At 41.5% G+C, this 12346-nt stretch overlaps 1 protein-coding gene across 3 annotated transcripts in view; it reads right to left on the bottom strand.

Moving 5' to 3' along the window:
- LOC144787463 (membrane-spanning 4-domains subfamily A member 4A-like) overlaps positions 1–12346 on the bottom strand; it is a 380273-nt gene that overhangs the window by 53746 nt on the left and 314181 nt on the right. For 2 of the 3 annotated variants that reach the window (XM_078665340.1, XM_078665341.1), the window contains exon 6: positions 2449–2568. The exons of the other annotated variant lie outside the window; for it this stretch is intronic. In XM_078665340.1, coding sequence (XP_078521466.1) covers positions 2449–2568 — 120 coding nt within the window. The remainder of the gene's footprint in view (positions 1–2448; positions 2569–12346) is intronic. 3 annotated transcript variants of the gene reach the window in all.

Genomic DNA, 12346 nt, shown 5'->3' with positions numbered 1-12346 from the left:
AGGCCAGCTTGTGGGGCCCTGCAGGACATGTTAAATCGCTGCGTTGCACCACTCTCCCCCTGGAAGGCGTTCCATTGGTGGATAAATGGCGTTCTCATGCATCCACCCAAGGATTTTGGCAGATTCCCAGATTTATCATTACTGGTAGACCTGGGAATGCGGCAAAATGCTACTCCTCCACAGGTGAGGCGTAACAAGGGGAAATATCCTTTTTTCCTTGTTTCTTCCTCATTCTATGTGTGCTGCATTCTGCAGCACACATAGAAAGAGGAAAATGCCTCAGAGGATTGTTTTTTTACAGGAAGGTATCCCTCCCTGCACAAAAACAATCTTGCTTACACCGCAGGCACCCTTGCACCATGGTGAAAGGGTGCCTGGGTTGGTACTAGGCAGCAGACCACCCAGCTGCGCTCCATGGAAGCCACAGGAATGTGCTGTATGATATTAATTACAGAGCATTCCTGCCCTTTCATGCAGCGCAGATAGGTGGTTTTCTGCATGAGCTGTGTATGAATTTGATAAATGGCCCCTCAATCCTTAATCCAAGTCGTAATGATAATCGGGTACACTAAAATTGCAAAAAAACAAAGCAAAATATAATAAATATAGCAATTCCCGATGATAAAAGGTCCCCATCGTTTTCAAAATTCCATACGAATATTTCAAACGTTTAAAAAAAGGCCAAATCAGAAGAATTTACATGAAGAAGTAACAGAGTTTACTTTTATTCCAGATTCTAAAAGCACACTTTTTAGTGGGAGCCTAGATATCCGTCAATAGAAGACTGTCATTACATTCACCACTTATTTTCAAGCTGAAATTACTAGTAATGATTTTGAACACTTAAAACATTTATTAAATGCATGCTGCTTGAAATTTATATGGTGTGTTACATTTTAGGAGAAGAAAACCTTCGCTGAACCAGTGATTGATTTCGAACATGAACAATTTGGGCCCCATGTACGACCATTTCATTTTGCGACTTGCAACTTGCGATTTTTAGCGATTTGCGAGTCACAAAATGAAATGTTCTAATATGTTGCAGACAAATTTAGTGATTCCCAATAGGGTCGCAAATTACCTACTTCATTTAAGATTAGGCATTGGTCTATGGGACCACTGCCAGCGCCTGAAAAATGATTTTGCTACCATTCACCGAGAGGAAGGGGTCCCCTAGGGACCACTTCCCGTTTGTGACTGGCTTACCACCTTCCTGAAGTGGGCAGTAAACTGTGATTGTTTTGCAACCATATTCCTGCTGCAAAACAATCATACATCACCCTGCAACTCGCTATAAGGAAGGGACGCCCTTGGCACGCCCTTTTCTAACAGCGACTCGCAAACCTTTTTTGCGAGACGGAAATAGGTTACCCACTCACATATTAGGGTTAGTACATGGAGCCGTTTTAGCGGTTGCAAATGGGCCGAATCTCCAAGAGCGACTGCTGAAAATGTTTGTAAGTGTGGCTTCATATACCTTCACTTCTAAAAAATGTTTTTCCCAACTAGTAGCAAAATATTTTCCAAAATTGAAGTCAGCAAATTTATTTCATTATGAAAATAGGTATATATGATGATGTTTTCTCTACCAAATTATCACTGATTACCCTTGAACCTCTTTATTTTTTAGGGACAGCAAAGGCTTGTTTATGGCTCAGACTGAGTGTACATGGTGGTTTTTTGGGTGTAATTGTGGTGTTTTCATGAAGGCAAATTTGTGTATAACTGTTAGGTCTTAAATTTGGGACCAGTGACAGTCTGAAATATGTTTTCAGAGTGGAAGGTAGCAGCATCTATTTTTAGTCTGATTGATGTATTTTGTATTATTTGACTCTGGCATGACGCATGCCGCCATGCCACCGCCCCACTCGCACACCGCCAAACCTCACCGCCGGCTGCCAGATCACGAGTTAACTCGTGGTCTGGCGGGCGTCCTTTGGTGTTCCCATGGCACTGCCTATTAAAAAGGCACTGCATTGGGAGCGCCAAAGCCAGTTTCTGCACGGCATGGACTATGCAGGAAAGGGGTGCATGCAGATGGGGGGCACATCATGTGCCCCATGCATGCATCTCATGGCCCTGAAGCAACAGGGGGCCCCCTAGGGCCCTCTTTGTTTCCTCACTGCCAAAGTTTTTATGGCGGCCTCACGGCTATGAAAACAGTAGCGATGAGAAAACTCCAAATATGGTTAGCGGTACCGCGGCGGCCCTGCTAACCTCACTTTAATATCACTCAGTTATGTTATGCTATACTATGAACATTTGCCTTGCAGGGAACTGCTAAAAGCAGGACCTTGGAGAGCTGTGAGCTATCGTCAATGTGAATGTCACTTCTGTAGCAGGCCAGAGTCTATGTTCTCGTACCATGCTATGGTTTTGATATAGAAATCCAGTCCAACTCTATCTCTGCATGCCCTGTGCTGTATACCATGCCTGCATTCGTCTTACCTCTGGATCAAGGTCTTTCTGGCGGAGGGTTTTGCACCCAAATGCTGAGGTGGAGATGGACACACACAGCTGCAGCATGCTGAAGAAGAGGAACAGCAGGAAGATGCCTAGAGTGAAGGCCTGTGAAGGAGAAGTGGACCAAAGAAAAGAGAACAACATTTATTGATGTGGAGTGAAAGAGGATAACGAGATGGAGGAGACAGACAGGAATAAAATCTACCAGGTGATGGGTGCACTGGGATGGAGGAGAATAGCAAAAGTACAACATCGATGGACGGTAGGGTAAACAGACAAAATATCGACAAAAAAATTTCGAATGGACATAATATCGAGTACAAAATATAGGCTGGACAAAATATCGAATGGACAGAATATAGACATCAAAAATATCGTTTTGAAGGTAAGTAATGTAATATCGAATTTTAAAATATAGATAGTCAAAATATCAAAGTACATAATATAGGTTTTAAAAAATATCGAAAATGTAATAATATCGAATTTTTTATAGTGTATTTTATGTGTTAAAAGTGTTTATTTATGTTACAATGTAATTTAATTAATGAATTTAATGTTAATTAAAGTTTGCGTAATTTAATTCTGTAGCGGGTTGTGGGTTTATAGGGGAATAGGGTGGGAAGTAATTTAATTATAATTAATTAAATATGTAAATTTATTTATTGGTATTTGTTTATAATGAAGTGTTAATTAATTTTTATTTTGTAATTCATTAAATGTTAATTGCCAATTAATTTTCTTTAATTGATTAATTGATAATTACATTAATTTAACTAATTTATTTTCTGTAGCGGGTTGTGGGTTTATAGGGGAATAGGGTGGGAAGTAATTTAATTATAATTAATTAAATATGTTAATTTATGTATTGTTATTTATTTATAATTAATTGTTAAATATTTGTCATTTGGTAATTAATTACATTTTAATCGACAATTAATTTTATTAAATGTATTAATTGATAATTATGTTAATTTTACCAATTTATTTTCTGTAGTGGGTTGTAGGTTTATAGGGGAATAGGGTGGGAAGTAATTTAATTATAACTAATTACATATGTTAATTTTTTGGGGGTATTTTTAAGATTTTAATTGTTAAGTAGCTTTTTAATTACTAATTAATTAATTGTTAAATTGTAATTAATTAGTATTAATAGATAACTAATTGTAATGATTAATTTAAATTAGTATTTGTAATTAATTAATTATTATATTATATTAAATTGGTAATTACTTTTAATTACTTTTTTATAGATATTAATATATATATATTTTTTAAATAATATATGAAGTATCTACTTTCCCTACTGTTGCACTCACTGGAGTGGGAATAGTAATTTTTACCCATACGCTATCCAACACTTTCCCTACTGTTGCACTCTCTGGAGTGGGAATAGTAATTTTTACCCCTACGATGTCCAACGCTTTCCCTACTGTTGCACTCTCTGGAGTGGGAATAGTAATTTTTACCCCTACGCTGTCCAAAGCTTTCCCTACTGTTGCACTCTCTAGAGTGGGAATAGTAATTTTTACCTCTACGCTATCCAACGCCTTACCTACTGTTGCACTTTCTGGAGTGGGAATAGTATTCTTTACCTCCACGCTATCCAACGCTTTCCCTACTGTTGCAGTCTTTGGAGTGGGAATAGTAATTTTTACCCCTACGCTATCCAACGCTTTCCCTACTGTTGCACTCTATGGAGTGGGAATAGTAATTTTTACCCCTACGCTATCCAACGCTTTCCCTACTGTTGCACTCTCTGGAGTGGGAATAGTAATTTTGACCCCTACGCTATCCAATCCTTTGTCTACTGTTGCACTTTCTGGAGTGGGAATAGTAATTTTTACCCCTGCGCTATCCAACGCTTTCTCTACTGTTGCACTCTCTAGAGTGGGAATAGTAATTTTTACCCTTACGCTATCCAACGCTTTCCCTACTGTTGCACTCTCTGGAGTGGGAATAGTAATTTTTACCTCTACGCTATCCAAAGCCTAACCTACTGTTGCACTTTCTGGAGTGGGAATAGTAATTTTACCCCTATGCTATCCAACGCTTTCCCTACTGTTGCACTCTTTGGAGTGGGAATAGTAATTTTTACCCCTATGCTATCCAACGCTTTCCCTACTGTTGCACTCTCTGGAGTGGGAATAGTAATTTTTACCCCTACACTATCCAACGCTTTCCCTACTGTTGCACTCTCTGGAGTGGGAATAGTAATTTTTACCCCTACGCTATCCAACGCTTTCCCTACTGTTGCACTCTCTGGAGTGGGAATAGTAATTTTTACCTCTACGCTATCCAACGCCTTACCCTACTGTTGCACTCTCTGGAGTGGGAATAGTAATTTTTACACTTCCGCTATCCTACGGTAATAATATTGGATATTTTTTAATTATATTATGTTACTATATATATATGTTTTAACAAATATGATTGTAAAATTATTTTTTTTAAACTTTAATTAATTATTTAATTATTATAAGCAGAGATGGAGGAAATTAGAAAAGAGATGGAGGAAAATGCGAACAGAGGAAAGCAAGAAAGTACATCATGAGGCCCAGTCTAACTATTATAAAAATATTAAACTTGCACGGAGGAACAGCCTCACTCAGCAACTTGCAGAAGCGGGAAATTGTTCTAAGGAATTATTTAAAATTCTCCAGGCGTTTGTAAAACCAGCTGCATGCGAAAGTCCAGATGATTTCTCTCAAATATTATGTGACGAAATCTCTTTGTTTTTTGAAAATAAAATCAATTTGATTCATGAAAAAATCATGAGAGCTTCCAGCCAAAAAAGAAATACTCCTTTTTCTTTTACTTTGCCCACACGGAGAGATATTTCATTTATGGCATTTCCAGCAATCAGTGATTTAGATCTCTCCTCCCTCATGAGTCATATAAAATCAGGGTCTCCAGATGATTTTCTGCCTGCCAAAACTGTCGCCCCCCTGCGTACTTTGCTTGGACCTCATATCCAAGCAGTGATTAACCATTCTCTCAGGGAAGGATATGTGCCCACAGAGTGGAAAAAAGCGGTGGTGAACCATATCCGAAAGAACGCGGCACTTCCATGGACGGACCTTTCAAACCTCCGACCCATCTCCCTCCTGCCTTACCTTAGCAAAATGACCGAGAGACATGTAAACACCCATTCGTCTAAGTACATCGAGGCAGCAGAGGGTCTAGACTTTTCTCAATCTGGGTTTAGACCCAATCACAGCACGGAATCTGCCCTCCTCTCAGTGACCGATAACATCAGGATGTCACTGGATGGAGGGGGATCCATGATTCTGGTGCTGTTAGATTTATCCGCTGCCTTCGACACAGTGTCTCATGATATACTTCTCGGTCGTTTGAGGGAGATGGGCATAGGAGGCGTGGCTCTGTCCTGGCTGGAGAGCTTTCTCTCGGGCCGCCTACAAGCGGTCAGATTGGGCTCCCATCATTCCATCTCAAGGGAGCTCACCAAGGGAGTGCCACAGGGCTCATGCCTAAGCCCCACACTTTTCAATGTGTATGTGGCCCCCTTGGCAGACATTGTAAGAGAACATGGGTTCACCCCTGTGTCGTATGCTGACGACACTCAGCTTCTGTTCCCCTTTCAGACCCTGACGCCCGCAATACAAAAATCTTTTGCGGACGGAATGAGGGCAATATCGGACTGGATGGCTATAAACTGCCTCCAGTGCAATGTAGGCAAGACGGAGGTCATGCTGTTCGGGGAGGCCACCCTTCTGGGGTCTACTGAATGGTGGCACCCGGATTTAGGACCAGCACCAAGTCCCAAGCAGACCGTAAAAAATCTCGGTGTGCGGCTAGACAAGGCACTTTTGCTTAAAGAACACACAAATCAAGTAGCAGGATCCTGCTTTCGGGTCATCGGACTGCTACGACGCGTCTTCCCGTTCCTAGCTGACACCTATAGGAAAACACTTGTCCAGACGTTGGTGATCAGTAGACTAGACTACTGTAATGGCTTGCTCATCTCGGCCAATGAGGAACAACTACAGAGCCTACAGGTGGTCCAGAATACCGAAGCGAGACTAGTTCTCAATGCTCAGCCAAGGACTGCTTCACGTCCCCTCCTGGACAAACTTCATTGGTTGTCGATTAGGCAGCGTATAAAATTCAAAATCTGCTGCACAATACATAAATGTCTGCATGGCAATGGACCTAAATACCTAAAAGAAAAATTCATCCCCTATAATCCTGGTCGCACTTTGCGCTCTAGCAGTCAGCAACTGCTCCAGGTTCCTAGGATAAAAAAAGCTAGGCAGGGAGGTCGAGCCCTCTCCTACAAAGGCCCCATTCTATGGAACTCACTTTCCCCAACCCTCAAACAAATCACCAACTTTCAGTCCTTCAGGAAGACCTTAAAAACGTATTTATTTCCTACCGGTTAAGGTTTCACCTCTCTGATTTCTCACAGTTCATGACCAGGTTTAGGTTCTTTTGGTAAAGCGTAAGCTCGGAGATACCCCTTTGGGGGTTGAGTCCTGCGCTATATAAGAATATAAATAAATAAATAAATAAGGTAATTTAAGTATTTTTAATATTAATTTAATTTAACATTGTTTTTAATAAAGTCGATATTTTTATAAACTATATTTTTGTAAACGATATTTTTTACTCGATATTTTTGTACTTACCTGTTTGTAGATACAAAGTCGATATTCTGTCTGTCGATATTTTTTCACCGATATTTTTGCTAGTCGATATTATGTCCCTCGATATTATGTCAGTGATCTGGACGGTAGATAAGAGGGGAGAGAAACCTCCTCTCATTTGGATTGTGCAATCAAATATTAATGTTATGTGTTTGGAAACACAATCAAGGATACCCGAATTCCTCATTTAAAGACGTTAAGCAACGCAAAGCTAACATCAAAGTCATCACCCAGTCCAGCGAGCTCATCCCAAAAGGGGCCACAAGAGCCTGGCCTGGAATTTTGAAGGGTAGCCCACAACAAGGCCCTTCCAAGTTGCCATTCAGAATCCTATTTTATGGGTCTGTAAAAGTTTACCAACTCTTTAAAACAGATTTGTGCAACTGAAACAAATATTTTGCAAACCGAAGTTCTTTGCAACCGCAAATTAGGTTAGTACAACTCGCACACTTTTCGAAGCAAAATGTTGGTTTCAAATGTTATTCGTATTTTTACCGAAATATTATTAGTTTGAATGATTTATGTTAAAACTACTTTTTTTCACTTCCCTTACCCTTAAACCTATCACTAGTCTTTAAATCATTATTCTCTCTCTAACAACAACTAACTCTGTCTCTAATTTAAACACATGCAGTAACCACAATGTATTCGTAAATCTAATCCCAACTTTCATCCAAACAGGACCCCAACTTTTTAAATACATACCAGACATCGTACTGCTTTGAACATCAATTTATTTACGGGAAAGATTTCTAATATAGTATACACTGTGCAAATAAGAAACACTGAAAGGTCTGAGATTTACCCAGGTCGATCAACAAGCAAGGTTTGGGAGCGAAGTTGCTTCAATGCTACGAACTGGAGCACTGGCCTGAAGCAATCCAGGGGACTGGAAGTCATTTGACTTTTTTGATGATCATATTAGTTACATGTGGAAATGTGGAACCTACATTTCTTCCATGACACAAGAAGGATTTTAATATTTAGGTGTGGTACCAAAACGAAATCAATGGATTTTCTTTTATAATACCAAATTGGAAACCATAGCAGCCAATCTGAGATACAAGGGTCTTGAGCTAAGCATAGTGAGGAGGCGCAGAAGCAGAAAAGACTGAATGTAAACCAGATGAAATATGCTTTCATGACTACAACCTAAAAATAATACTTTAAACATAATGAAATCTGTGGTTTTCCAGGCTTCAATCGTTGGTGGGTTGTGTCCTTTCCTAGGATAAAAAACACCCCAAAAGGATTAATTAAATCACAGCCCAACAAGGGCAGCTTGCCTAAGCGGATGCAGCAATACCAGTCTTCTACCATCACCGTGAGCGTCAGAAGACATGGAGAGATGATACACAGTTCTAGAGAACAGAAAAAAACATTCACAGTCTAATGGGCTGGCAGTCCAGCTTGACCAATCAAACTTGCCCAATTTATATTGTTTAAAGCACTGATGCACTAATTGTCAGACTAATTCACATTTTATTTGATTCAGATCTCGTCTGATGTCAATAAATGCGAATACATAATATTGAATTGTTGTATTTATATTTTTAAGGCTTTCTTTAAGACAGGTTATAGACATAATGAATGCACTACCTATTGTAAAGGGGATCAAGCCTAGTACTGGGAATCCGCCGCTCTCGCATGTCTGGGTTTAAACACAAAAAGGCCCCCAAAGAGGCCCTGTTCTGTCATTTAAACTGTTCTTGTGATGGAGTTGTGGTCTAGAGAGCTGAACCTGGAACACTGGGATGCTGAAGGCAGCCATGCCATGATGAAAGCCACCCTCGGCACAATGCTGACCTTGGCATTAAGCTGGTTACTGGCAGCACAGCATGGAGACTCAAGGCATGGAACTGTGATGCTAGACACTCATGCAGAATGCATCAGTATGTGGCAGTGGTACATGTGAGCACTTGATGAAAATGACAAGCTGGTGCACGGGCAAAACCATGGATTTGATAAAAAGGAAAAGCCGACCCCTCAGGACATTTGTAGTGCTTTTCTCAAGAGAATGATGAGCATGAGTTTTGGACAGTTGTTTATTTTTTCAAAACAGTTAACGTTATAGCAAAATGTATGAATTTTCATAAACTAACAAGCTTAAGTTTGGGGACAGATGATCGAATTTTCAAATATAAATGTAACAACTGTTATTTAAGTGATAATCACTCTGCTACCAAAGGGGCCGATTACGATGGTGGTGAATCCGAGACCGCTGGGACGGCGGTGAGGCCCGCCGGCCCGGCAGTCGCGTATTCACCCCCATCACCCTTAAAATTCCCACCGCCATATTAGGATGGCGGTGGGAAGGGAAAAGGTACCGCGGTGGACGGAAAAACCATCCGCCGTGGTCCCGCAAGGTGGGCCTGTACCGCCCGCCTTGCGGGACCACATACAGGGGGTCAATGGAGGCGGTATTTGGATGCCTGTCTTTTATGCAGCGGAGTTTCCGCCGCAAAAATACAGGCGGAAAATGCCTTCTGGGGCCTGTTGCGGGCCCCCAGGGGTTGGGGTGTTGCACCCCCCCAACATTTGCATGTACAAGGTGGCAGGTACCGCATGGTGCCTGCCATGTTGTACTTGCAAATGTGAAACATGTATTTTTACATTGTGGCGGGTGCTGCCACCCTCCACAATGTAAACATACAGGATGCGCCCGCCAGTGTGGCGGGCGCATCCTAATTTGTTTTGCGGGACTGCCGCACCTATGGCAGGCAGTCCCTTTTGCACCACGATGGCGGGCAGACTTTGTCCGCCCGCCTTCGTAATCGGCCCCTAAGACTCTATCCTGTGAAACTGGAGTATGGCGACTTTCTCTGAACCTCTATGGTCTCTGTAATCTGACCGACAGGACTGATGTTGTAGCCTGTAGAGTATGTCTAGCTCTGTTGTGTAACGTCTGAGACAGCAAGATTTTAAGTTGTTTTTGGGGTTTTTTACTCGTCAACCTTACTAGGAGATCACTAAGCGCTAACACTTGACTGAAGATCTACAAGGTATGAGGCAGGACAGAAAAATGAAAAGCAGTGAAATGAGAAGTGATGATTGATATATAAAAACATTACAGACATTTTAGGAACTGCATGTATTACTTCTGAGTTTTTGGAATGTTTTGGGAAACGTGTCCTTAAAAAAGGAAAGCTGATGATGCCATTTTGTCAGTGTTTGAGTCAAAACTTAAGGCTGTTTGGATATTCATTAGAAAATCTATTTGTGAAATGCACTATTTGTCACAATTGTTTTAAAAGTTTACTGGAGGGGAAAGCCCACCAGAACTGCCCCAGAGGAAGAGACAGGTAATTCTATCCTTATTTTATTTTTTTATTTATTTATACATTTGTAGAGCGCATGGTTACACCGCCGGTGTGTCCCCGCACTAGTAGCTGAAAGAAAAATAGAGGATAGTACGGCAGGGAGTCAATCCAGGATCGGTATACTAAAGCTAGGTCGTACTTGGGAGGTCTAGGGAGACAATTAACTAACTGGTGGGAAAAGCCATGTCTTCAGCTTTCTCCGGAAGGTCGTTTCATTAGGCTCTGTTCTTATTTCAACCGGAAGAGTATTCCAGTGTTTGGCTGTCACGAATCTAAAGGAACAACCGCCTATCCTCGCCTTTTTGATTCTGGAAATCCTTACTAACGCTTTGCCTTCAGATCTCAGGTTCCTGCTAGGTGTGTAGGTAGCTATCATAGTTTGCAGGTATTGTGGTCCTTTATTTGCCAGAATACGATGGCAATGGCACATTGTCTTGAACAGTATTCTCTTTTCGACTGGTAGCCAGTGCAGTCGGGCAAAGGCTTTAGAAATGGACAATCTTTTTGGTACATTTAGCACAAGGCAGGCTGCTCTGTTTTGTATTGATTGCAGTTTCCTGATTCTTTTTTTAGATGCTCCTAAGTATAAGACATTGCCGTTATCAATCTGAGAGGTGACCACGGCATGAACTATAGTTTTCATGGCATTAGCAGGTAGTAGGTCGAGGACCTTCTTCATGATTTTTAGTGTTCCAACACATTTGCCTGTGAGTCTCCGAATCTGGCTCTCAAATGTCAGATTGGAATCAAGCTAGACTCCTAGGTTTTTGACTTCTGTCTTGGGAGTTGGAAGTTGGCTAAAAGTCTCAGGCCACCATGCTGACGACCAGATGGAACTCATTTTCCCCACTGTCATTACCTCAGTTTTTCTGCCGTTCAATTGCAGGCAATGGTTTGACATCCACGCTGTAACATTCTCCATGGATTGGGAGAAACGGTGGGCGGTACTTTGTGGGTTTTGGGACAATGTGATGATATCCTGCCTGTCGTCCGCATAGGATACAATAGACACCTTATGACCTCCCACAATGGTGGCCAGCGGACCTATGTATAAATTAAACAGCGTGGGGCTTAAGACTGAGCCATGGGACACTCCCTGGAGCAGGGGAAAGATTTTCGAAGTATGCGCGTCTTGTGTGACCTGGAAACCTTGTGACGACAGGAAGGACATCATCCATTGCAGCGCCATGCCCCTAATTCCACTTGTTTCTAGTCTTTGGAGGAGGAGGCCATGTGATACGGTGTCAAATACCCCACTGAGGTCGAGCAAGATCAGAGCAGCTGCGTGGTCTTCATCCGCTTGCTGTCTTGGGGTTTACGTAGTCAGGAGGAGGGCTGTCTCTGTAGAGTGAGCAGCTCGAAAACCTGATTGTGAGGGGTGCAACTGATTATTTCTGTTGAAATGGTTGGTCAGCTGTATGTTCACAGCCTTTTCTGCTATATTTGCGAGAAAAAAAGTTAGCAGTGAGATAGGGCGTAGGCACTCAAGTACTGAATGGTCAATATGGGGCTTTTTTTCAAAGAGTGTGGACCAAAGCTTGTTTCCATTCATATGGAACTTCTCCCGACTAGAAGTAATTAATTCAGATATTATGGGTAAAATACATTCCGCTCCCTGCATCAACAATTCAGTGCGAGCTGGGTCCTTCAGGGCTCCAGATCTTGTTCCATTCGCTAGCTTTTTCAACTCCTCTAATTCAGGGATCATAAACTCTTCTCCCTTAAATATTGTGGCAAAGGTGCATTCGCTACTTCTGCCCAGTTCTGCTTCTGCAGGGAATGTATCATAGATCTTAGCTACTTTATCTGTGAAAAATTCAGCGATTTTATTGCATGACTCCTCCGTGAAGATATGCAGGTTAAATTTTAAGCGGACTGTAGGGATTTTAGAATGGTAAA

This window comes from Lissotriton helveticus, chromosome 1_1 (genome assembly GCF_964261635.1).
Source record: "Lissotriton helveticus chromosome 1_1, aLisHel1.1, whole genome shotgun sequence".
NCBI lineage: Eukaryota > Metazoa > Chordata > Amphibia > Caudata > Salamandridae > Lissotriton > Lissotriton helveticus.
Note: the sequence above shows the minus strand (reverse complement) of the source record. Positions and strands in the feature narration are given on the sequence as shown.